The following is a 23,975-nucleotide window of genomic DNA, read 5'->3' as shown; positions in this document are numbered from 1 at the left end:
GTGACCATAGAATCTGATACACCCAGTCTCCACTGAACCATGGCAACCATTCCTCAAGCTCACTTGGGAACTCTTTAAACCACCTCTCACCAGGGGCCGGGTGCATGGATATACCCTCATAGTCTCCTCACAGACCCTTCAGGATGGACGATGAGCCAAACAACAGGAACTCAACTGTGCAGAGGCAGGTCTCACTAGGGACAGTGCTCTCATTTCAAAAACCTCCTCCTGCACCTCCATCACCTCCATAAAAGTGCCCTGCAACTGGAAGTGAGCCTTAATAATCCGCACCACAGAGCCGAGATTTTCAGCAAAGACAACATCTCCATTGGCAGCCATCATCCGAAGCACACAGCACGGCCAAGGCGAAAGCCTACTCAACAGCAACCGCACCAGTGCAAGTATGGCCTCATCCCAGTCCACTTGAGCTGCCATGAACAATTGAGGATTTAAACATTTTATCTCGGCTCTGTCTCACAAAGACACCTACTAAACACTTGCTGTGACATAGCACAAGCCATGTAACCCAAGTACTTTAATTGAATGGTATTTAATCTCTCCCTGAACAACCGTCATTGTTCCTCAACTGTCCTACCCTCAACTATCCTCAACTGTCCTACCCTCAACTATTTGTGCCCAGTCTACTTGGGCCAACTCTTCCCTCAGACCTGTTTAATTACCTCTATCCAACGCTAAAATGTAGTATGGTCCTCTGTCTTTTCTCGCTGAATCTAAGTTTGAATTTCAACTTGTTGTGATCACTCCTTCCAAGAGGACCCTTAACAACAAGACTATTTATCAAAACTCCTTCATTACGTACTACTATACACTCGCGCTATTTTAGACTATTGGCTCTTCTTGTGATCTTTTTAAATTCCTGGCTCCTCTCGCACTCTTTTAAACTCCTGGCTCCTCTTCGGCTCTTTTAGACTCCTGGTTCCTCTCGCGCTCTTTTTAAACTCCTAGCTTCTCTAGTGCTCTTTTAGACTGCGGCTCCTCTCCCGCTCTTTTAGACTCCAGGCTCTTCTCGCACTATTTTAGACTCCTTGCTTCTCTCGTGCTCATTTTAAACTACTGGCTCTTCTCGCGCTCTTTTAGACTCATGGCTCCTTTTGCACTCTTTTAGACTCCAGGCTCCTCTCGCACTATTTATAGACTCCTGACTTCTCTCGTGCTCTTTTTAACCTCCTGGCTCCCCTTGCGCTCTTTTGAAACTCCTGGCTCCTCTCGCGCTCTTTTAGACACCCGGCACCTCTAATACTCCTTTAGTCTGTGGCTCCTCTCGCTCTTTAAGACTTCAGGCTCTTCTCGCGCTCTTTTAGTCTTCTGGCTCCTCGCGATTTTTAAAAACTTCTGGCTCCCCATATGCTCTTTTAAACTCATGGCTCCGCTCGCGCTCTTGTCTCCTGGCTCCGCTCGCGCTCTTTTCTCCTGGCTCCGCTCGCGCTCTTTTCTCCTGGCTCCGCTCGCGCTCTTTTATATTCCCGGCTCCTCTCGTACTCTTTTAGATTCCTGGCTCCGCTCGCGCTTTTTTAAACTTCCGGCTCCTCACGTTTTTTTCAACTCTCGGCTCATCTCGCACTCTTTTAGACTCTTGGCCCCTCTCGCACTCTTTTTAAACCCTGGCTCCTCTTGCGCTCTTTTAGTCTCCAGGCTCCTCTCGCGCTCTTTTTAAACTCCTGGCTCCTCTTGCGCTCTTTTAGACTCCAGGCTTCTCTCGCGCTCTTTTAGACTCCTGGCTCCTTTCGCGCTATTCTACACTCCTGGCTCCTCTCGCACTCTTTTATACTCCCGGCTCCTCTTGCGCTCTTTTAGACTCCCGGCTCCTCTCGCGTTATTCTGCACTCCTGGCTCCTCTCTGCTCTTTTTAAATTCCTGGCTCCTCTCACACTCTTTATATAAATTCCTGGCTCCTCTCATGCTCTTTTTAAACTCCTGACTCCTCTTGCGTTCTTTTAGACTCCTGGCTTCTCTCCACACTCACACCTATAACACCTATCCTCTACCCTGAGAAGAACCCACTCATACGCGCCCTTGTCAGGTGTGCCTATGCATCACCTTGAACTGGATCAGGCTTATCCTCACACATGAGGAGGTGAAGTTGACCCTGTGAAGAACCTCACTCCATACCCACCTCTTCAAAGACCAAGCCCAGCTCAGCCTCACGCTTCCTCTTTACTTCCTCCAACAATGCATGCCCCATCGCCAACATCTGCCCATAGACTCCAAAATCCTACCCTCACCCAAGCCGGCCAAGGAGAGGACCCTGTCCATAAGCGAAGACAACGGTCCCAAGGGAAATGAAGCAGGTTCCTTGTGTAAAAAACCTTGCACCTGATAGTACCTGAATTAATCTCCCCCCCCCCCCCCCAGGAGCTGGAACGTCTCTAACAATGCGTCCAGGCTGGTGAATTTACCTTCCAAATACATGTCTCTAAACCTTTCCAGCCCCTCCCGCTCCCATGCCCTAAACAATATAAGCCAGACAGCACAAACCCATGGTTCTTGCAAATCGGAGCCAGCAGTGACATAGAGCCCAGTTAAAAATAATAATAATAATCGCTTATTGTCACAAGTAGACTTCAATGAAGTTACTGTGAAAAGCCCCGAGTCGCCACATTCCGGCACCTGTTCGGGGAGGCTCGCACGGGAATTGAACCTGCGCTGCTGGCATTGTTCTGCATTACAAGCCAGTTGTTTAGCCCACTGTGCTAAACCAGCCCCTAAATAATAATAATCGCTTATTGTCACAAGTAGGCTTCAATGAAGTTACTGTGAAAAGCCCCTAGTTGCCACATTCCGGCGCCTGTCCAGGGAGGCCGGTACAAGAATTGAACCCGCGGTGCTGCCTTGTTCTGCATTACAAGCCAGCTGTTTAAAGGTAATACTGCTTATACATTTCCTACCAACCTGTACACTAGTTAGGATGAATAATAGCTTGAAGTTTTAATGTCATGGCATAATTTGGACCTTGCCCTCAACGTGAATTTACAGCTTTCTCAAGTTTCTTTTCACTCTCCCCTTATGCCCTCTCTAAGCCGGGCCGGGATTCTCCCCTACCCGGTGGGGCGGGGGTCCCGGCGGGATGGAGTGGCGGGAACCACTCCGGCGTCGGGACGCCCCAAAGGTGCGGATCTCCGCACCTTTAGGGGCTAAGCCCTCACCTTGAAGGGCTAGGCCCGCGCCGGAGTGGTTGGCGCGCCGCCGGCTGGCGGGAAAGGCCTTTGGCGCCACGCCAGCTGGGGCCGAAGGGACTCTGCCGGTCGCGGGCCGGAGAATCACCGGGGGGCGGGGGCGGGGGGGCAGGCCGCCGACCGGCGCGGCGCGATTCCCGCCCCCGCTAAATTTTCGGTGCCGGGGAATTCAGCGGCCGGCAGGGGCTGGGTTCACGCCAGCCCCCGGCGATTCTCCGCCCTGGCCGGGGGGGGTGGAGAATCCCGCCCCTGATCTTTTTTTTTTTAAATAATATTTTATTGAAAATTTTTGGTCAACCAACACAGTACATTGTGCACCCTTTACACAACATTGTAACAATACAGATAATAATGACCCTTTTTTATTTAAACAAAAACAACAACAAATAAATAAATATTAAATAACAAAAAATAAAAACTAGCCCTAATTGGCAACTGCCTTGTCTCAGGCCACACCCCCCCCCCCCATTCCCCCCCCCCCCCCCCCAAGTCCTGGGCCGCTGCTGCTGCCTTCTTTGTTTTCCCCCATCTATCTTTCCGCAAGATATTCGACGAACGGTTGCCACCGCCTAGTAAACCCTTGAGCCGACCCCCTTAGGACGAACTTAATCCGCTCTAACTTTATGAACCCCGCCATATCATTTATCCAGGTCTCCACCCCCGGGGGCTTGGCTTCTTTCCACATTAGCAATATTCTGCGCCGGGCTACTAGGGACGCAAAGGCCAAAACATCGGCCTCTTTCGCCTCCTGCACTCCCGGCTCTTGTGCAACCCCAAATATAGCCAACCCCCAGCTTGGTTCGACCCGGACTCCTACTACTTTCGAAAGCACCTTTGTCACCCCCATCCAAAACCCCTGTAGTGCCGGGCATGACCAAAACATATGGGTATGATTCGCTGGGCGTCTCGAGCACCTCGCACACCTATCCTCCACCCCAAAAAATTTACTGAGCCGTGTTCCAGTCATATGTGCCCTGTGTAATACCTTAAACTGAATCAGGCTTAGCCTGGCGCACGAGGACGACGAGTTTACCCTGTTTAGGGCATCTGCCCACATCCCCTCCTCGATCTCCTCCCCTAGCTCTTCTTCCCATTTCCCTTTTAGTTCGTCCATCATAGTCTCCCCTTCGTCTCTCATTTCCCTATATATATCCGACACCTTACCGTCCCCCACCCATTTCTTTGAGATGACTCTGTCCTGCACCTCTTGTGTCGGGAGCTGCGGGAATTCCCTCACCTGTTGCCTCGCAAAAGCCCTCAATTGCATGTACCTGAATGCATTCCCTTGGGGCAACCCATATTTCTCGGTCAGCGCTCCCAGACTCGCAAACTTCCCATCCACAAATAGATCTTTCAATTGCGTTATACCTGCTCTTTGCCACATTCCATATCCCCCATCCATTCCCCCCGGGGCAAACCTATGGTTGTTTCTTATCGGGGACCCCCCCAGTGCTCCGGTCTTTCCCCTATGTCGTCTCCACTGTCCCCAAATCTTCAGTGTAGCTACCACCACCGGACTCGTGGTATAGTTCCTTGGTGAGAACGGCAATGGGGCTGTCACCATAGCCTGCAGGCTGGTCCCCCTACAGGACGCCCTCTCTAATCTCTTCCACGCCGCTCCTTCCTCCTCTCCCATCCACTTACTCACCATTGAAATATTAGCGGCCCAATAATACTCACTTAGGCTCGGTAGTGCCAGCCCCCCCCTATCCCTACTACGCTGTAAGAATCCCTTCCTCACTCTCGGAGTCTTCCCGGCCCAAACAAAACCCATGATACTCTTTTCTATCCTTTTGAAAAAAGCCTTCGTGATCACCACCGGGAGGCACTGAAACACAAAGAGGAATCTCGGGAGGACCACCATCTTAACCGCCTGCACCCTCCCTGCCATTGACAATGCTACCATATCCCATCTCTTGAAATCTTCCTCCATCTGTTCCACCAACCGCGTCAAATTTAGCCTGTGCAATGTGCCCCAATTCTTAGCTATCTGGATCCCCAGGTAACGAAAGTCTCTTGTTACCTTCCTCAACGGTAGGTCTTCTATTTCTCTACTCTGCTCCCCTGGATGCACCACAAACAGCTCACTCTTCCCCATGTTCAATTTATACCCTGAAAAATCCCCAAACTCCCCAAGTATCCGCATTATTTCTGGCATCCCCTCCGCTGGATCCGCCACATATAGTAGCAGATCATCCGCATATAAAGATACCCGGTGTTCTTCTCCTCCCCTAAGTATTCCCCTCCATCTCTGTTTCACCCTCTGGTGGGGCCATCATCATTACCCCTAACAACCTCCGTATGTTCGTGTTCAGCTGTCTCCCCTTCACAAACCCAGTTTGGTCCTCATGAACCACCCCCGGGACACATTCCTCTATTCTCATTGCCATTACCTTGGCCAGGACCTTGGCATCCACATTGAGGAGGGAAATTGGTCTGTAGGACCCGCATTGTAGCGGATCCTTTTCCTTCTTTAAAAGAAGCGATATCGTTGCTTCTGACATAGTCGGGGGCAGTTGTCCCCTTTCCTTTGCCTCGTTAAAGGTCCTCGTCAGTAGCGGGGCGAGCAAGTCCAAATATTTTCTGTAAAATTCAACTGGGAATCCGTCCGGTCCCGGGGCCTTTCCCGTCTGCATGTTCCTAATTCCTGTCACCACTTCTTCTACCGTGATCTGTGCTCCCAATCCCATCCTTTCCTGCTCTTCCACCTTGGGAATTTCCAGCCGATCCAAAAAGTCCATCATTCTCTCCCTCCCATCCGGGGGTTGAGCTTCATACAATTTTTTATAAAATGTCTTGAACACTTCATTCACTCTCTCCGCTCCCCGCTCCGTCTCTCCATCTTCGTCTCTCACCCCCCCTATTTCCCTCGCTGCTCCCCTTTTCCTCAATTGGTGTGCCAGCAATCTGCTCGCCTTCTCTCCATATTCATACTGTACACCCTGCGCCTTCCTCCATTGTGCCTCTGCAGTGCCTGTGGTCAGCAAGTCAAATTCCACATGCAGCCTTTGCCTTTCCCTATACAGTCCCTCCTCCGGTGCTTCCGCATATTGTCTGTCCACCCTCAAAAGTTCTTGCAGCAACCGCTCCCGTTCCTTACTCTCCTGCTTCCCTTTATGTGTCCTTATTGATATCAGCTCCCCCCTAACCACCGCCTTCAACGCCTCCCAGACCACTCCCACCTGAACCTCCCCATTGTCATTGAGTTCCAAGTACTTTTCAATGCATCCCCTCACCCTTAGGCACACCCCCTCATCCGCCATTAGTCCCATGTCCATTCTCCAGGGTGGACGCCCTCTTGTTTCCTCCCCTATCTCCAAGTCTACCCAGTGTGGGGCATGATCCGAAATGGCTATAGCCGTATATTCCGTTCCCCTCACCCTCGGGATCAATGCCCTACCCAACACAAAAAAGTCTATGCGTGAATAGACTTTATGGACATAGGAGAAAAACGAGAACTCCTTACTCCTAGGTCTACTGAATCTCCACGGGTCCACCCCTCCCATCTGCTCCATAAAATCCTTAAGCACCTTGGCTGCTGCCGGCCTCCTACCAGTCCTGGACTTCGACCTATCCAGCCTTGGTTCCAACACCGTGTTGAAGTCTCCCCCCATTATCAGCTTTCCGGTCTCTAGGTCTGGGATGCGTCCTAGCATTCGCCTCATAAAATTGGCATCGTCCCAATTCGGGGCATACACGTTTACCAACACCACCATCTCTCCCTGTAATTTGCCACTCACCATCACGTATCTGCCCCCGTTATCCGCCACTATAGTCTTTGCCTCGAACATTACCCGCTTCCCCACTAATATAGCCACCCCCCTGTTTTTCGCATCCAGCCCCGAATGGAACACCTGCCCTACCCATCCTTTGCGCAACCTAACCTGGTCTATCAGTTTCAGGTGCGTTTCCTGTAACATGACCACATCTGCTTTAAGTTTCTTAAGGTGTGCGAGTACTCGTGCCCTCTTTATCGGCCCGTTAAGCCCCCTCACGTTCCACGTGATCAGCCGAGTTGGGGGGCTTCCCCCCCCCCCCCCCCCCCCCTTGCCGGTTAGCCATCATCTTTTTCCAGCTTCTCACCCAGTTCCCACGCAGCTGTATTTCTCCCAGACGGTGCCCCCCCGCCCATCCTTTCCCGTACCCACTCCCCCCTTTCCCCAGCAGCAGCAACTCAGTAATTCCCCCCCCCCCCCCCCCCGCTAGACCCCCCGCTAGCGTAATTATTCCCCCCATGTTGCTCCCAGAAGTCAGCAAACTCTGGCTGACCTCGGCTTCCCCCCGTGATCACGGCTCGCCCCGTGCGGCGCCCCCTCCTTCCTGCTTGCCGCCCCTGATCTTTTTGATTGGACCCACCTCTTGCGCTTCAGACCCTACTCCTACTAAACTGCTAACCACTCAACTTTCAGTCCAGATTCCTGTTATCTGACATTATTGATGGTTTTCTAAGCATACTCAGTTTTAATCACACGCCATTGGCAGCCTGCCGTAGATTTTAAACTCTGGATTTCCCTCCTGTCTGTCCACCTCTCCTCCCTTTCTTCTTTTAAGCTGTTCTTTAAAATTCTACCTCTTTGACCAAGTTTTTGGTCATCTGGCCTAATATTTCCTCATGTGTTTTGGTGTCAGATTTTGTTCCATAACCCTCCAATAAACTCTCAGAAAATGTTATTGTGTTAAAGCCGCAATATAAATGCAAGTTTTGTTACCTAATTGTTTCCCTTGTTATTGTAGGAAGGGATGGTACGATGTGATACTGCAGTGGGGACTCCTGATTATATTTCCCCTGAGGTGCTGAAATCTCAAGGAGGGGATGGGTATTATGGGAGGGAGTGTGACTGGTGGTCAGTTGGAGTGTTCCTGTATGAAATGCTTGTTGGTGAGTGATGAAATGGTACATTTAATGTTAGTATATTTAAATGTTAATTATGCTTTACTAATTCTAATTTGAAACAAAACAAATCAATGTACACAACTTCATACTATTTAGTGTGTGAAATTTGAGGGAAAATATCAACTTTCTCTTTTAAGAATCAGATAAGGAACTGAGAGTCTATCGATGCTTTGCGGGTGCAACAAGTAAACTTAAAAGAGTTATCAGCACAACCACTAAATTCTACATTTAGCTGGGTGCTGTCTGGAAGCTTATGCTAATTTTAAAATGATCTGACCACACAAATATTTCACTGTGCTTGATGTGCTGTGGTGTAGCTTTCTTCACCCTGACGGTAGTCAATGACTCTTGATGCAGATTTTACCAAAGGTACAACTCCGTTCTCATAATTTTAACACCTAAAATAATTTTAAAATAAAATTCAGAGACATTGATTACCTGTAGGCCAATGAAAATCTGTGATTATGGAAAGCTTGTTTTGATTGTATTCTGTAGGCTGGAAGCTTTAAAATAAAATCTGCATTAAAATTGGGTTAAATTCTTGTTAGGTTACATATTACATCACAAACATGATCCTTTGATCAATTTATCTTATTCAATGCGATTGAACTATTAGGATTGCATTTTCCACTGGTACGCCTTCCACACTCATCCATTGAGCTAGTATATGTTTTTTAAAATAAATTTAGAGTACCCAATTCCTTTTTTCCAATTAAGGGGCAATTTAACGTGGCCAATTCGCCTATGCTGCACATCTTTTTGGCTTGTGGGGGTGAGATGCGCGCAGACACGGGGAGAATGTGCAAACTCCACACAGAGTGACCCGGGGCCAGGGTTGAACGCGGGTCCTCGGCAGCAGTGCTAACCACTGAACCAGCGTGCTGCCTTGGATTGAGCTAGTGTGGATAACTGAATATTGAAATTAATTACTGTGATTACTATGAGGTAGTCGGTAAATTTCAGTTGTTTATAATCTGTTGTTCTTGTTTGTCATTGTCCTCTTCAATTATACAGAGCCCATATCTGAATTGATCTTTAATAGTGATTTTGTTTCTTTTGTAGGTGACACACCCTTTTATGCAGACTCACTAGTTGGAACATACAGCAAAATCATGAATCACAAAAACTCATTAATGTTTCCTGACGACAGTGAAATTTCCAAGGATGCAAAAAGCCTAATTTGTGCTTTCCTCACTGACAGGTACACTAAGAAGACAATGAACCATGAGGAAATATAGCTCTCTCCAGTACATTACTTGAAATACAAATTAATTGATCGAATAGATCCCATAGAGATTTAGAACAAACTAGTTCACCGTTTTCCTGGACTCTTCATAACAAGAAGAATCTTTGTTTACATTCTAGAATATTATTTTAAAATAAGTAATTAATTGTATGAAACCCTTTATTTTGCTTTCATGGATGCGATTGTTGCTGGTAAGACCAGCATATATTGTCCATCCCAAATTGTCCTTGAGAAGGTGGCAGTGAGCCACGTCCTTGAACTACTGCACTCCAATCTGGTGTAGGTATACCCCCAATGCTGGCTGGAAAGGAATTCCAGGATTTTGACCCAGCAACAATTAAGAAACGGTTATATCATTATCCTGTTAGGATTCTAGCGTGATGGGAAAAAATATCCTTTTTCACCATCTTTCCAGGTCTCCAGCAAAGCATTGCAATTAAAAGGAAGTTGCTAAATTTGTGACACTTTCTACAATATGTGAAAGTTTTCATAAGGTGCAGAGTCTAATACATTCATATTGGGATCCTGTGAACACTTGATTCTAACAAAAGCATTTACAGAAAAAGCTCCTGTACGGAAGGATAAAATTTTTCGGAAAATTTGTCCTTTGCAGGGATTAAGAGCAGTTTCAAAAATTTGTGTAATTAGCGGTCAATTTTGGCTTATATAAAGGTTGCAAACAAAGAATCGCTAATTAATTTAGTTTAAACTGCATTGACACGAGATGAGTATACAATCTGTCTTTATATGGTGTATACATATTCAGTACTCTTCCCTAATATGATCACTAGCATTGTTGTAGTGACAGTTTATTGATTTATTCCATTAGGGAAATAAGACTAGGCCGAAATGGTGTTGCAGAAATCAAAAGGCATCCTTTCTTCCGAAATGATCAGTGGACATGGGAAAACATTAGAGAGAGTAAGTTGCCTTAAATGTTACTTATGTAATATTATGTGAATTGCATTAAAGCCATTGTAAATTTAAAAAATATACTTCCATTCCGTTATTCTAACTGATTCAGAACCTGAATTTACATAATTAATGAGGTGTAATTACATAGCACATACTGTTGAATTGGTTCAAATAGCAGCATTTGACTGCATTAGTACTTCATGGCCTTAAAAAAAAGCTACAGAATTCTTTCCTTTGTCACATTGTAAATTGTTCACAGGCTATCTTAAAATATATTTTTTTTCAAAAGTGGATAGGATTGATCAATGGGAACAAAGATTCTGTTTCAGTTATTATTCCTGGATGTGCATTCCACAACTCCTTTAAAAAAAAATCTTTCTTTGGCTCAAATGCCTTGCATGCAATCTTGTATCTATGACCCATGGTTCTAGGCCTCTTATTCTACATGAGGGGTTCTTGACCTTTTTGCATCTAAGGCTGTATCCCTTGTTATAAACATTTTGTAGACGCCCCTGTAACACAACACAACTATTTTATTTTAGAGTAGCTTCTACCACAAGGTAAAAACTAGCAACAAATGTGTGCAAGATCCTACAACAGGAAATCAAATGGATCACCATATATGATGTTCACCCAAACTTCGCTTCCGAATATAAGAAAAATCAACTTTCATAGCCATCTGCACCTCGTGTGAATGATGTCCTGGAATTCGGAACTGGAATCATGAACTCCCGGTGGCAGCAGACTGTTTAATCAGCTGCCGATCTCGGTTGCCTCAGACAAGTAGTAGTCATTTGCATGAGGAGCAAAAGGTGAAATCAGTCGAATAATCTTCAACATGTAGGCCCACTGACCTTTTACTATTCTTACCTAATTGTATTCTTGAAAGATGCTGACTTGGTGGACCCCTTGAACCCTTCTGGTTTAGCACAGTGGGCTAAACAGCTGGCTTGTAATGCAGAACAAGGCAGCAGCAAGGGTTCAATTCCTGTACCAGCCTCCCCGAACAGGCGCCGGAATGTGGCGACTAGGGACTTTTCACAGTAACTTCGTTGAAGCCTACTTGTGACATTAAGCTATTATTATTATTATTCTCACAAACCCCTTGGTTGAGAAACCACTGTTTTAGACACTTCGTCCAGTGAACCTGTCCGATAATTTTAAGTAACTTCATAAATGCTTCAAACATGTTACCTGTAATTAAATTTTTCTAATTGAAAGTATTTACATTTTCTCATACTGGATAAAATTCCAGTGAATCTGTGCTGTACCTCTAGAAAGACTCTAGCATGTGTCGTGTACTGCACAGCCTAGTAAGTCTTTTAAGGTTTTAAGAAGATACAGTAGCATAATAGTTGTGTTACAGAGTTAGCAACACGTATTACCTGGTAATTATTGGTATTCCTGGTAATTTCAGAGACCAGGGGCGGGTCGGAGAATCGCTGGGGGGCGACGTAAATCCCGCCCCCACCGAATTCTCCGAAGGGTGAAACGTTGGCGGGGCGTCAATCGCGCCGCCCGCCTCGGAGAATGGCAGGGGCGGGCCCAAGACAATGGACTCCGGGGCTGCCCATATTCTCCCGGCCGTATGGGCCGATGTCCCGCCGACGTGACCATGGATCACGTCGGCGTGAATCAAAACACCTTTTTAACGACGTCAACCAGTGCTGATGGTTGACGCCGTCCAGCGTGGAGGTCGGTCACGGCCTGGGGGGTGGCCGCAGGAGAGGTGATAGCGTGGCCGCAGTCTGTGTGTGTGCGGGAGAGGTGTGTGTGCGGGGGTGTGGGGGCTTCGGGGGGGTGCCGGGGAAGGGGGGGGTGAGTGCCGACAAGGGGGACGGGGGGGATGAGTGCCGGGGACGGGGGGGGGGGATGAGTGCTAGGGCCGGGGGGTTGAGTGCCGGTGCCGGGGGATGAGTGCCGGGGACGGGGGGATGAGTGCCAGGTATGGGGGTGAGAGTGCCGGGTACGGGGGGATGAGTGCCGAGGACGGGGGGTGCGAGGGCAGGGGAGTTTGTCCGCCTGGCCAGGTGCCATCCTCCAACAGTCGCGCCCATGCCACCTGGCTGGAGGAAGGGGGGGGGGTTACGGGCAATGATGGCATGTCATCGTTCCCCCCCCCCCCCCCCGCAGGCCTTCAAGTTTTCTGATCAGCCAGCGATGTTGGCCGCCGTGGCGGCAGCCACTATTCTCCATGTTGCCCAGGAGGAGGAGGAGGAGGCGCAGGCTGCCGCGGAGGAGCATGCCGCAGAGGGGCAGGCGGCAGCCGCCCAGGCTGGAGGGACACCCGCCCAACAGGACAAGGAGGAGGAGGAGCAGTGGGAGCACGTAGTGGAGGTGGAACACGAGGAGGGGGAGGAGAATGTCGCGGCGCCACGGCAACGGAGGCACCCAATGAGGCCCCTTGTGTATCGGCCCCGGTTGTCGTACCAGGACCTCACAGACCGGGAATGCAGGAGGAGACTCCGGATGAGCCGGGAAACCGTGGCACACATCTGCCACCTGCTGGCACACCTGGCACCGCGTGGCACTGGGAGGACACACCCTCTCCCCTTGTCCGTCAAGGTTACGGTGGCCTTGAACGTTTATGCCACGGGGTCATTCCAGATGCCAGGTGGGGACCTGTCTGGCATCTCGCAGATATCGGTGCACCGGTGCATCTGGGCAGTGACAGACACCCTATATGCCATTGTGGACGGCTACATCCGCTTCCCTGTCGACCGGGCCAGCCAGGATGCCCGGGCCGTGGGCTTCTCTGCCGTGGCCGGGCTTCCCATGGTCCAGGGCGCGATCGATGGGATGCACGTCGCCGTGTGGCCAGCTGCAGATAACAGGGCCGTGTTCACCAATAGGAAGGGGACCTATTCCATGAAGATCCAGGTGGTCTGCAATCACCGCATGATTATCCTGCACGTCTGCGCCCGGTACCCGGGAAGTGTACATGACTCATACGTGTTGTCGCGGTCTTACATCCCCAGCATGCACGAGGGACGCCACCCCCGGCTGAGGGGCTGGTAGCTGGGCGACAGGGGTTACCCGTTGTGGTCGTGGCTGATGACGCCTATACGGAGGCCACAGAATGACGCGGAGAACAGCTACAATGATGCCCATGCAGCGACAAGGGGTGTGATAGGTCCTTTGGCGTGCTCAAAATGGGTTTCAGGTGCCTGGACCTCTCTGGGGGCGCCCTCCAATATCCGTCAGATGGATCTTGAGGGTTCTACCATTCACTGTATATTCCCTACCTGCATTAGACCTTCCAAAATGCATTACCTCACATTTGTCCGGATTAAACTCCATCTGCCATCTCTCCGCCCAAGTCTCCAAACAATCTAAATCCTGCTGTATCCTCTGACAGTCCTCATCGCTATCCGCAATTCCACCAACCTTTGTATCGTCTGCAAACTTACTAATCAGACCAGTTACATTTTCCTCCAAATCATTTATATATACTACAAACAGCAAAGGTCCCAGCACTGATCCCTGTGGAACACCATTGGTCACAGCCCTCCAATTAGAAAAGCATCCTTCCATTGCTACTCTCTGCATTCTATGACCTAGCCAATTCTGTATCCACCTTGCCAGCTCACCCCTGATCCCGTGTGACTTCACCTTTTGTACTAGTCTACCATGAGGGACCTTGTCAAAGGCCTTACTGAAGTCCATATAGACAACATCCACTGCCCTACCTGCATCAATCATCTTAGTGACCTCCTCGAAAAACTCTATCAAGTTGGTGAGACACGACCTCCCCTTCACAAAACCATGCTGCCTCTCACTAATACGTCCATTTGCTTCCAAATGGGAGTAGATCCTGTCTCGAAGAATTCTCTCCAGTAATTTCCCTACCACTGAAGTAAGGCTCACCGGCCTGTAGTTCCCTGGATTATCCTTGCTACCCTTCTTAAACAGAGGAACAACATTGGCTATTCTCCAGTCCTCCGGGACATCACCTGAAGACAGTGAGGATCCAAAGATTTCTGTCAAGGCCTCAGCAATTTCCTCTCCAGCCTCCTTCTATATTCTGGGGTAGATCCCATCAGGCCCTGGGGACTTATCTACCATAATATTTTTTAAGACACCCAACACCTTGTCTTTTTGGATCTCAATGTGACCCAGGCTATCTACACATCCTTCTCCAGACTCAACATCTACCAATTTCTTCTCTTTGGTGAATACTGATGCAAAGTATTCATTTAGTACCTCGCCCATTTCCTCTGGTTCCACACATAGATTCCCTTGCCTATCCTTCAGTAGGCCAACCCTTTCCCTGGCTACCCTCTTGCTTTTTATGTACGTGTAAAAAGCCTTGGGATTTTCCTTAACCCTATTTGCCAATGACTTTTCGTGACCCCTTCTCGCCCTCCTGACTCCTTGCTTAAGTTCCTTCCTACTTTCCTTATATTCCACACAGGCTTCGTCTGTTCCCAGCCTTTTAGCCCTGACAAATGCCTCCTTTTTCTTTTTACGAGGCCTACAATATCTCTCGTTATCCAAAGTTCCCGAAAATTGCCGTATTTATCCTTCTTCCTCACAGGAACATGCCGGTCCTGAATTCCTTTCAACTGACACTTGAAAGCCTCCCACATGTCAGATGTTGATTTGCCCTCAAACATCCGCCCCCAATCTATGTTCTTCAGTTCCCGCCTAATATTGTTATAATTAGCCTTCCCCCAATTTAGCACATTCATCCTAGGACCACTCTTATCCTTGCCCACCAGCACTTTAAAACTTACTGAATTGTGGTCACTGTTCCCGAAATGCTCCCCTACTGAAACATCTACCACCTGGCCGGGCTCATTCCCCAATACCAGGTCCAGTACCGTCCCTTCCCTAGTTGGACTGTCCACATATTGTTTTAAGAAGCCCTCCTGGATGCTCCTTACAAACTCCGCTCCGTCTAAGCCCCTGGCACTAAGTGAGTCCCAGTCAATATTGGGGAAGTTGAAGTCTCCCATCACCACAACCCTGTTGTTTTTACTCTTTTCCAAAACCTGTCTACCTATCTGCTCCTCTATCTCCCGCTGGCTGTTGGGAGGCCTGTAGTAAACCCCCAACATTGTGAGTGCACCCTTCTTATTCCTGATCTCTACCCATATAGCCTCACTGCCCTCTGAGGTGTCCTCCCGCAGTACAGCTGTGATATTCTCCCTAACCAGTAGCGCAACTCCGCCACTCCTTTTACATCCCCCTCTATCCCGCCTGAAACATCTAAATCCTGGAACATTTAGCTGGCAATCCTGCCCTTCCCTCAACCAGGTCTCTGTAATGGCCACAACATCATAGTTCCAAGTACTAATCCAAGCTCTAAGTTCATCTTCCTTACCCGTAATACTTCTTGCATTAAAACATATGCACTTCAGGCCACCAGACCCGCTGTGTTCAGCAACTTCTCCCTGTCTGCCCTGCCTCAGAGCCCCACTGTCCCTATTCCCTAGTTCTCCCTCAATGCTCTCACCTTCTGACCTATTGCTCCCGTGCCCACCCCCCTGCCATACTAGTTTAAACCCTCCCATGTGACACTAGCAAGCCTCGCGGCCAGGATATTTATGCCTCTCCAGTTTAGATGCAACCCATCCTTATATAGGTCACACCTGCCCCGGAAGAGCCCCCAGTGGTCCAGATAACGGAAACCCTCCTTCCGACACCAGCTGTTTAGCCATGTGTTTAGCTGCTCTATCTTCCTATTTCTAGCCTCACTGGCACGTGGCACAGGGAGTAATCCCGCGATTACAACCCTAGAGGTCCTGTCTTTTAACTTTCTGCCTAGCTCCCTGAACTCCTGCTGCAGGACCTCATGCCCCTTCCTGCCTCTGTCGTTGGTACCAATATGTACAACGACCTCTGCCTGTTTGCCCTCCCCCTTCAGGATGCCCTCTACCCGTTCGGAGACATCCTGGACCCTGGCACCAGGGAGGCAACATACCATCCTGGAGTCTCTTTCACGTCCACAGAAGCGCGTATCTGTGCCCCTGACTATGGAGTCCCCTATTACTATTGCTCTTCTGCGCTTTGACCCTCCCTTCTGAACATCAGAGCCAGCCGTGGTGCCACTGCTCTGGCTGCTGCTGTTTTCCCCTGATAGGCTATCCCCCCCGCCAGTATCCAAGGGGGTATACCTGTTCGAGAGGGGGACAACCACAGGGGATTCCTGCACTGACTGCCTGCCCTTTCTGGTGGTCACCCATTTCTCTGCCTGCACCTTGGGTGTGACCACATTTATATAACTGCGATCTATGACGCTTTCCGCCACCTGCATGCTCCTAAGTGCATCCAATTGCTGCTCCAACCGAACCATGCGGTCCGTGAGGAGCTCCAGTTGGGTGCACTTTCTGCAGATGAAGCCATCCGGGACGCTGGAAGCCTCCCGGACCTGCCACATCTCACAGTCAGAGCACTGCACCCCTCTAACTGACATTGCGTCAATTAATTAAAATTAAAAGTTTTTTAAAAACATTTATATTTAAAAATTTTTTTTTAAAAAAGTTACTGTTAACTATCTGTTTCCTAGCACTAGATTTCTAATATAAATGCGAAAGCTAAATATAGTACTCTCCGATCTCTGGCTTAGATACCCCTCTAAATTATAATTAAGTAATTATGTTTAATTCGTTACCAATGCTTAATTTTTTAAATTTAGTGTAGATTCCCAACCAGCCACTCCGGTCACAGCTTTTCTGTTTCCCCCCCGACACACACAATTTGAAAAAGGTATAAAAGTAAAAATGAGTAAAAATCACTTTCTTACCTTCTTACCTTCTGAGTGTCTTAGATGTTCTCAGGTTCTCTCCCTGACAGAGACTGCTCCTCTTCCTCCGAACGGCTCCCGAAACTATGCCGCGATCTTTTAAAATCTCCGCTCTGACTTGCAGCTCCCGCGCTTTTTAAATCTCCCGCGCTTTTTAAATCTCCTGGCTCACTCTCCTCTCCTCTCGCGCTGTTTTCAATGTCCCGGCTGTCTCTCCTCTCGCGCTGTTTTCAATGTCCCGGCTGTCTCTCCTCCCGCGCTGTTTTCACTGTCCCGGCTCTCTCTCCCCTCGCACTGTTTTCACTGTCCCGGCTGTCTCTCCTCTCCCGCTGTTTTCAATGTCCCGGCTCTCTTTCCTCCCGTGCTTTTTAAATCTCCCGCGCTTTTTAAATCTCCCGGCTCACTCTCCTCTCCTCTCGCGCTGTTTTCAATGTCCCGACTGTCTCTCCTCTCGCGCTGTTTTCAATGTCCCGGCTGTCTCTCCTCTCGCGCTGTTTTCAATGTCCCGGCTGTCTCTCCTCCCGCGCTGTTTTCACTGTTCCGGCTCTCTCCCCTCGCACTGTTTTCACTGTCCCGGCTGTCTCTCCTCTCACGCTGTTTTCAATGTCCCGGCTCTCTTTCCTCCCGTGCTTTTTAAATCTCCCGCGCTTTTTAAATCTCCCGGCTCACTCTCCTCTCCTCTCGCGCTGTTTTCAATGTCCCGACTGTCTCTCCTCTCGCGCTGTTTTCACTGTCCCGGCTCTCTCTCCCCTCACACTATTTTCACTGTCCCGGCTCTCTCTCCTCTCGCGCTGTTTTCACTGTCCCGGCTGTCTCTCCTCTCCCGTTGTTTTCACTGTCCCGGCTCTCTCTCCCCTCGCGCTGTTTTCACTGTCCCGGCTCTCTCTCCTCTCGCGCTGTTTTCACTGTCCCGGCTCTCTCTCCTCTCGCGCTGTTTTCACTGTCCCGGCTTTCTTTCCTCTCGTGCTGTTTTCACTGTCCCGGCTGTCTCTCCTCTCGCGTTGTTTTCACTGTCCCGGCTCACTTGCCTCTCGCGCTGTTTTCACTGTCCCGGCTTTCTCTCCTCTCGCGCTGTTTTCACTGTCCCGGCTGTCTCTCCTCTCGCGCTGTTTTCACTGTCCTCCCCAGATGAGGGGGATGGGGGCAATGGTCAGGGCAGACATGGGCGGGTGGCTGTCCACCGTTACCGGCTGGGCCAGCGGGCACGGGACAGGCTGATAGCCGCCCGCTTCACTGACTAGGGGGCGTGGGAATCAGCGAGTATGGCCACATACCGCACACCATGGCAACACCCTCACCCCCCCAGCACCCCCCCAGCACCCCCCCCCCCCCCCTCCCCCCAACCACACCCACGTGCGTGCACACCACCCCTCCATTGCAGATCCACCTGCGGCACAATGGCCGGGCTCTCACAGGCGCCGGTGGAAGCGTGTCTATTGCAGGCCATGGAGGATGATGACAACCCGCTCTGCAATGAGCTCCTGGCTCCACATCGTTGGACGATGTCTGACCCATGCCACAGTACCCCCATCCACCCGGACCATCCCTGCATGCGGCTGTGACACTGCAGCGCACGGTCCCGTCCTCTGGGATGGTGAGGGCCGCCCAGGGGGAACGGAGCAGACTCACTTGAGTCCGACGTAAGACCACCCCTCACACACACACTGGCGCTCGACGTACATGACACCCCCGCATGCTTCAGACAGAGCACAAAGGCAGCTTCTGTAGGTGTTAAAGTGATTTTAATAACAAACAGTGCATACACATGCCCGAGCCCCTAAAGCTCGTCTGTGCCCTGCACCCGTGCCAACTTACTCAGTGTCTAATTGTTTGGCCTTATGGGCCCTTTGACTACGCCTAGGTGGTTCCCTAGACGGTACAGCAGAACTGGAGGTGGACTCCTGCGATTCCTGCCCTCTGACTCGGGATCCCTTTGGCGGGCGACCTGGCCTAGATGGGCCAGGCTGCGGCCCAGGCGACTGGGATGGCAAGCTGCCAGCCTGTCCTGCCCGTTGCCCACTCGATGCACCTGGGACGGAAGAGGGAGGAGTCCGAGGTGCTGCAGTGTTCCTGGACTCCCCCTGCAGGGGGACCAGGGACGGGCGCCAGCGACTCCTCTCTCGGGGTGCCCAATGGCCCCCAAGCCTCTACATGGGTCGGGGGTGCAAACGGACTGGCCATCCGACGCCCCTCCGACACCTGGCGCTGCCAGTCCTGGGTGCCCGTGCTGGTATCGACAAGGGTCTGCAGGTTTGCAGCCATGGAGCTGAGGGAGTTGGCCATCCCTGTCTGTGACGGTGCGACCCCGGCTAGCGCATGGGCAATGGCGCCGATGCCCTCAGCAATGGCGCCGATGCCCTCAGCAATGGCGCCGATGCCCTCAGCGATGGCCTGCTGAGACTGGGCCATGGCCTGCAGGGATTGGGCCATTGCCTGCTGAGACTGGGCTATGGCCTGCTGAGACAGGGCCACGGCGTTGAGCGCCTCTGCCATCTGCCGCTGGCGCTGGCTCATGGCCTCCTGTGAGAGGGCAGCCATGTCCTGGGCCACAGACGCCGCCTGCACGGAAAGCCCCAGGCCTTGCATACTGCTCCCCATGTCTGACACCGTTGCACCCATTGCCTCCACCGTGAAGGCCACCCGTGCGGTGTCGGCCTGGGTGGCACGCATGACCGGCACCACTTCCAGCTCCTGGACACGGGTGCACTCCTCCACCTGCGACTGCAGCCGCTGCAAGCCGGCCGTCATCCTCTTCGCTCGTCCCAGGTTCGGTGGTTGCATCGGGGCTATGGGTGAGTGTGGTAACTCCAGGAACCCGGGATCCATCTGGACGGCAGCTGTTCGCTTGCGCCAGGATGCCCTCCGACCTCCCGGCCCCTCTGCTGCTCCTACCTCCACCTGCTGTACCGGGACGGCTGTGTTGTGCGCACCCGTGAGTGTACCAGACGCCTCATCACTAAAGTGCCCAACCAAGGTGAGTGTCTCTGCGATGGTGGAGGGTGTTGGAGACAGCAGTGGCGTTGAGTCGTGTGCATCGTCCGACTCTGAGTCGATGGTACTTTGGGGTGGCGGTTCGTCTCCACCCATCCACTCTGTGTCACTGTCCTGTATATCGGTGTCCTGGGTAGGGGTGTCCTGGGTAGGGGTGTCCTGGGTAGGGGTGTCCTGGGTAGGGGTGTCCTGGGTAGGGGTGTCCTGGGTAGGGGTGTCCTGGGTAGGGGTGTCCTGGGTAGGGGTGTCCTGGGTAGGGGTGTCCTGGGTAGGGGTGTCCTGGGTAGGGGTGTCCTGGGTAGGGGTGTCCTGGGTAGGGGTGTCCTGGGTAGGGGTGTCCTGGGTAGGGGTGTCCTGGGTAGGGGTGTCCTGGGTAGGGGTGTCCTGGGTAGGGGTGTCCTGGGTAGGGGTGTCCTGGGTAGGGGTGTCCTGGGTAGGGGTGTCCTGGGTAGGGGTGTCCTGGGTAGGGGTGTCCTGGGTAGGGGTGTCCTGGGTAGGGGTGTCCTGGGTAGGGGTGTCCTGGGTGGGGGTGTCCTGGGTGGGGGTGTCCTGGGTGGGGGTGACCTGGGTGGGGGTGGCCTGGGTAGGGGTGGCCTGGGTAGGGGTGGCCTGGGTAGGGGTGGCCTGGGTAGGGGTGGCCTGGGTAGGGCTGTCTTGGGTAGGGCTGTCTTGGGTAGGGCTGTCTTGGGTAGGGCTGTCTTGGGTAGGGCTGTCTTGGGTAGGGCTGTCTTGGGTAGGGCTGTCTTGGGTAGGGCTGTCTTGGGTAGGGCTGTCTTGGGTAGGGCTGTCTTGGGTAGGGCTGTCTTGGGTAGGGCTGTCCTGGGTAGGGCTGTCCTGGGTAGGGCTGTCCTGGGTAGTAGCTTCGTGGCTCGGCTGCGACAGGGTCCTGTGGCTGCCCCCCTCGTCACTGGGTGGCACACGCCTGCGTCGCCGTACCTGCACGAGACAGGGGCGTCATCTCCCGATTGCTCCAGGTCTCTCCATCTCCCGTGGTTGCCCTGGGGCATCCTGCGGGCGTTGCGTGCCAGAGGGTCCGGGTCTCTCGGTATCCCGTGGTTGCCCTGGGGCATCCTGCGGGCGTCGCGTGCCAGAGGGTCCGGGTCTCTCCATATCCCGTGGTCGCCCTGGGGCATCCTGCGGGCGGTCGGCACCTGCGGGGATGGATGCCTCGACGTTTGCTCCTGCGATACAAAATGAAGCATGCATGGTTAGACACGCAGGCGGTGATCAGGTGAGATGGGGGATGGGGGAGGGGGGATATGGGTGTTATTGGGAGGGGGGATATGGGGGAGGGGGTATATAGGGATGCGGGGGAGGGGGGATATGGGGGAGGGGGGATATGGGGACGGGCTGTCGGTGGCTCACTTGCTGGTGGGCCCTCGACCTCTGCATCGGCAACCTCCCGGTCCTCAGGTCCGCCAGCCAGTTCCAGGGCCCTTTCCTCATGTACGGTGAGTGGCCTCTCATCAGCTGGGCCGCCTCCAGTCCTCTCATGCTCCCTATTGTGTGCGCGCTTCTCCTGTGGGGGGCGGGTGGGTGGCAGGGGTAAAGAGATTAGGCAGGTATATGAATGCACGCCATCGGTTGCGCGTATAGTGCAGAGGTTAGGGTTAAGATTGGTTTCACCTAGGGGTGTGCCGCACATCGGGCCGGGGGAGGGGGGGGGGTGGGGGGACCACTCACCCTGGCTGCCCTGACGAGGTCGTTCACCTTCTTGTGGCACTGGGTGCCTGTCCATGGTGTCAGAGCCACAGCCCTGACAGCCTCGCCACCTCCCTCCACAGATGCCGGCTGAGGCGTGGGGCGACCCTGCGGCCGTGTCCGGGGTACAGGGGCTCCCTCTTCTCCTCCACTGCATCCAGGAGCGCCTCGATGTCACGGTCCTGGAACCTCATGGTTGCGCGGCGGGCGGCCATCTTGTCGGGTCTTCCGGGGTGGGTGGTCGCGTCTTTTGAGCCGTCACGCCATGCGGCGTCAATGATGCCGCACGGCGTCACCGTCCACGTCGGGTGACGCCATCGCGAATGGCGTCACGCTGCTGCTAGCCCATTCGGGGCCGGAGAATTTGCGTTGTTTGGGGGGGGGCCCGACGCCGGAGTGATCCGCGCCGTTTTTGCCGCCGGGTCCCGGACATCGCGCCAGTTTTTGGAGAATCACGCCCCTGGTCTTATAATCTAGAGCCAACAGCTCAAATCCCTCCACAGCAATTAATTAAATAAATCTGGAATAAAAAGGTAGATTCAGTAATGATGACATGAAACTATTGTTCTTTGTAAAAACTCACTAGTTCACTAATATCCTTTGGAGAAGGAAACCAGTCTTCCTTACCCAGTCTGGCCACATGTAACTCCTGCCCCATAGCAATGTGGGTAACTCTGCTTCTGAAATGGCTAGCAAGCCACTCGGGTAAAGTAAATGGTCAAGACGGCATAAAGAGTTTACATAGTGCTTTTTAACTTTAATTACATCAGGGCTTAAACGGTTACATTATGAAGATGGGTTTATTCTCTTGAGTTTAAAAAGATTGAAGAGCCATCTAATTAAGGTCCTTAGATTGACAAACGGAATTTGACAGGTTAGTTCCTGATAAACTATTTCATGTGGTTGGAAAATCTAGAACATGGGAATAATCTTCAAATCAGAGCTAAGCTATTAAGGACTGAAATCAGGAAGCACTTTTTCATTCCATATGAATAGTAATAAAAATGGAACTTTCTCCCTCAAAAGCCTGTGGTGCTTGATCGTTTTAAATTTTCAAGACTGCAACAGATAAATTTTGTTAGACAAGAGTGTTAAAGGAGTTGAGGAGAGTAGGTATCCGTCATGTTCTAATTGAATGGCAGAACAGGCTCAAGGCACTGAATGTCATTCTTCTGCTTTTATATTCCAATGTTTAATGCAATTAATTCACATCCGTCTTTCGTTACGTTATAGCTTCTGCACCGGTTGTGCCTGAACTAAGTAGTGACATCGACACTAGCAACTTTGATGATCTGGAAGAAGATAAAGGCGAGGAAGAAACATTTCCTATACCAAAGGCCTTTGTTGGCAACCAGTTACCTTTTGTAGGCTTTACATACTACAGAAATTTTGAGTGAGTACAGTCAATTTGAAATACACTTTGCTTTAAACAAGAAAGCAAAGCTCTCTGACACAGTATCATATCGCCTCATTAATAATGGCATGAACGTACAAAATCAAACAAAAAGCCCTAAATGAACAGCTACTCATTCTCACTGACCAACCACCACCTAAATTCCCTGCACTCCCTCTCCTCTGACTTTTGGGCCCTTTTTTGGCTCTCACTTATCCTCCCCTATGACATAATTTCCCATACTCAGCTACACCTCGACTGTTTCATCTCCCAATCACCTCTGAGATCTTGGTCATTCATTGACATGCACTGTCGCCTCCATCTCGGTGCCTATCTCTGCCTCCAGAAAAACAACTTCTCCCACCTCCCATTCAGCAATGTACTCCTTAGCTGGAAGGATGGGCAGAAAGGTAAAGGAAGGGTTTGGTGCTGGAATGAGAAATGTTATAGTCACTGGAGATCAAGACATAGAATCAGTCTGGGTAGAAATAAGATATAGCAAGGAAAGAAATCCTGGTGGGAATAATCTATAGGACCCAAACAGTAATTCCTCAGTGGGGCACAGTATAAACCAGTAAATATTGGAGGCTTATAAGAAAGGTGCGACAATAATCATGGGTGATTTTAATATGCATATAGATTGGATTTATCAAATTGGCAAGGATAGCCTTGAGGGAGAGTTCATTGAATGTATTAGAGATTGTTTCTTGGAGCAATATGTTGCGGAACCAACCATGGCGCACACTTTTTGGGGTTTGGTATTGTACAATCAGAAGGGAGTAATTAATGACCTCGTAGTTAAGGATTCTCTAGGAAAGAGTGATTGTAGCATGATAGAATTTCAAATTCAGTTTGAGGCCGAGAACTGGAGTCCCACACTCGCGTTCCAGAGT

At 51.0% G+C, this 23,975-nt stretch overlaps 1 protein-coding gene across 1 annotated transcript in view; it reads left to right on the top strand.

Annotated features, from left to right (window-relative positions):
* Positions 1-23,975, top strand: part of rock1 (Rho-associated, coiled-coil containing protein kinase 1) — a 264,118-nt gene that overhangs the window by 116,175 nt on the left and 123,968 nt on the right. Inside the window, exons 7-10 of the mRNA XM_072467883.1 lie at positions 7,929-8,073; positions 9,151-9,289; positions 10,164-10,255; positions 22,923-23,082. Coding sequence (XP_072323984.1) covers positions 7,929-8,073; positions 9,151-9,289; positions 10,164-10,255; positions 22,923-23,082 — 536 coding nt within the window. The remainder of the gene's footprint in view (positions 1-7,928; positions 8,074-9,150; positions 9,290-10,163; positions 10,256-22,922; positions 23,083-23,975) is intronic.

The sequence above is a fragment of the Scyliorhinus torazame genome, chromosome 11, assembly GCF_047496885.1.
Source record: "Scyliorhinus torazame isolate Kashiwa2021f chromosome 11, sScyTor2.1, whole genome shotgun sequence".
NCBI classification, from domain to species: domain Eukaryota; kingdom Metazoa; phylum Chordata; class Chondrichthyes; order Carcharhiniformes; family Scyliorhinidae; genus Scyliorhinus; species Scyliorhinus torazame.
This window is presented reverse-complemented; position numbering and strand designations above follow the sequence as displayed.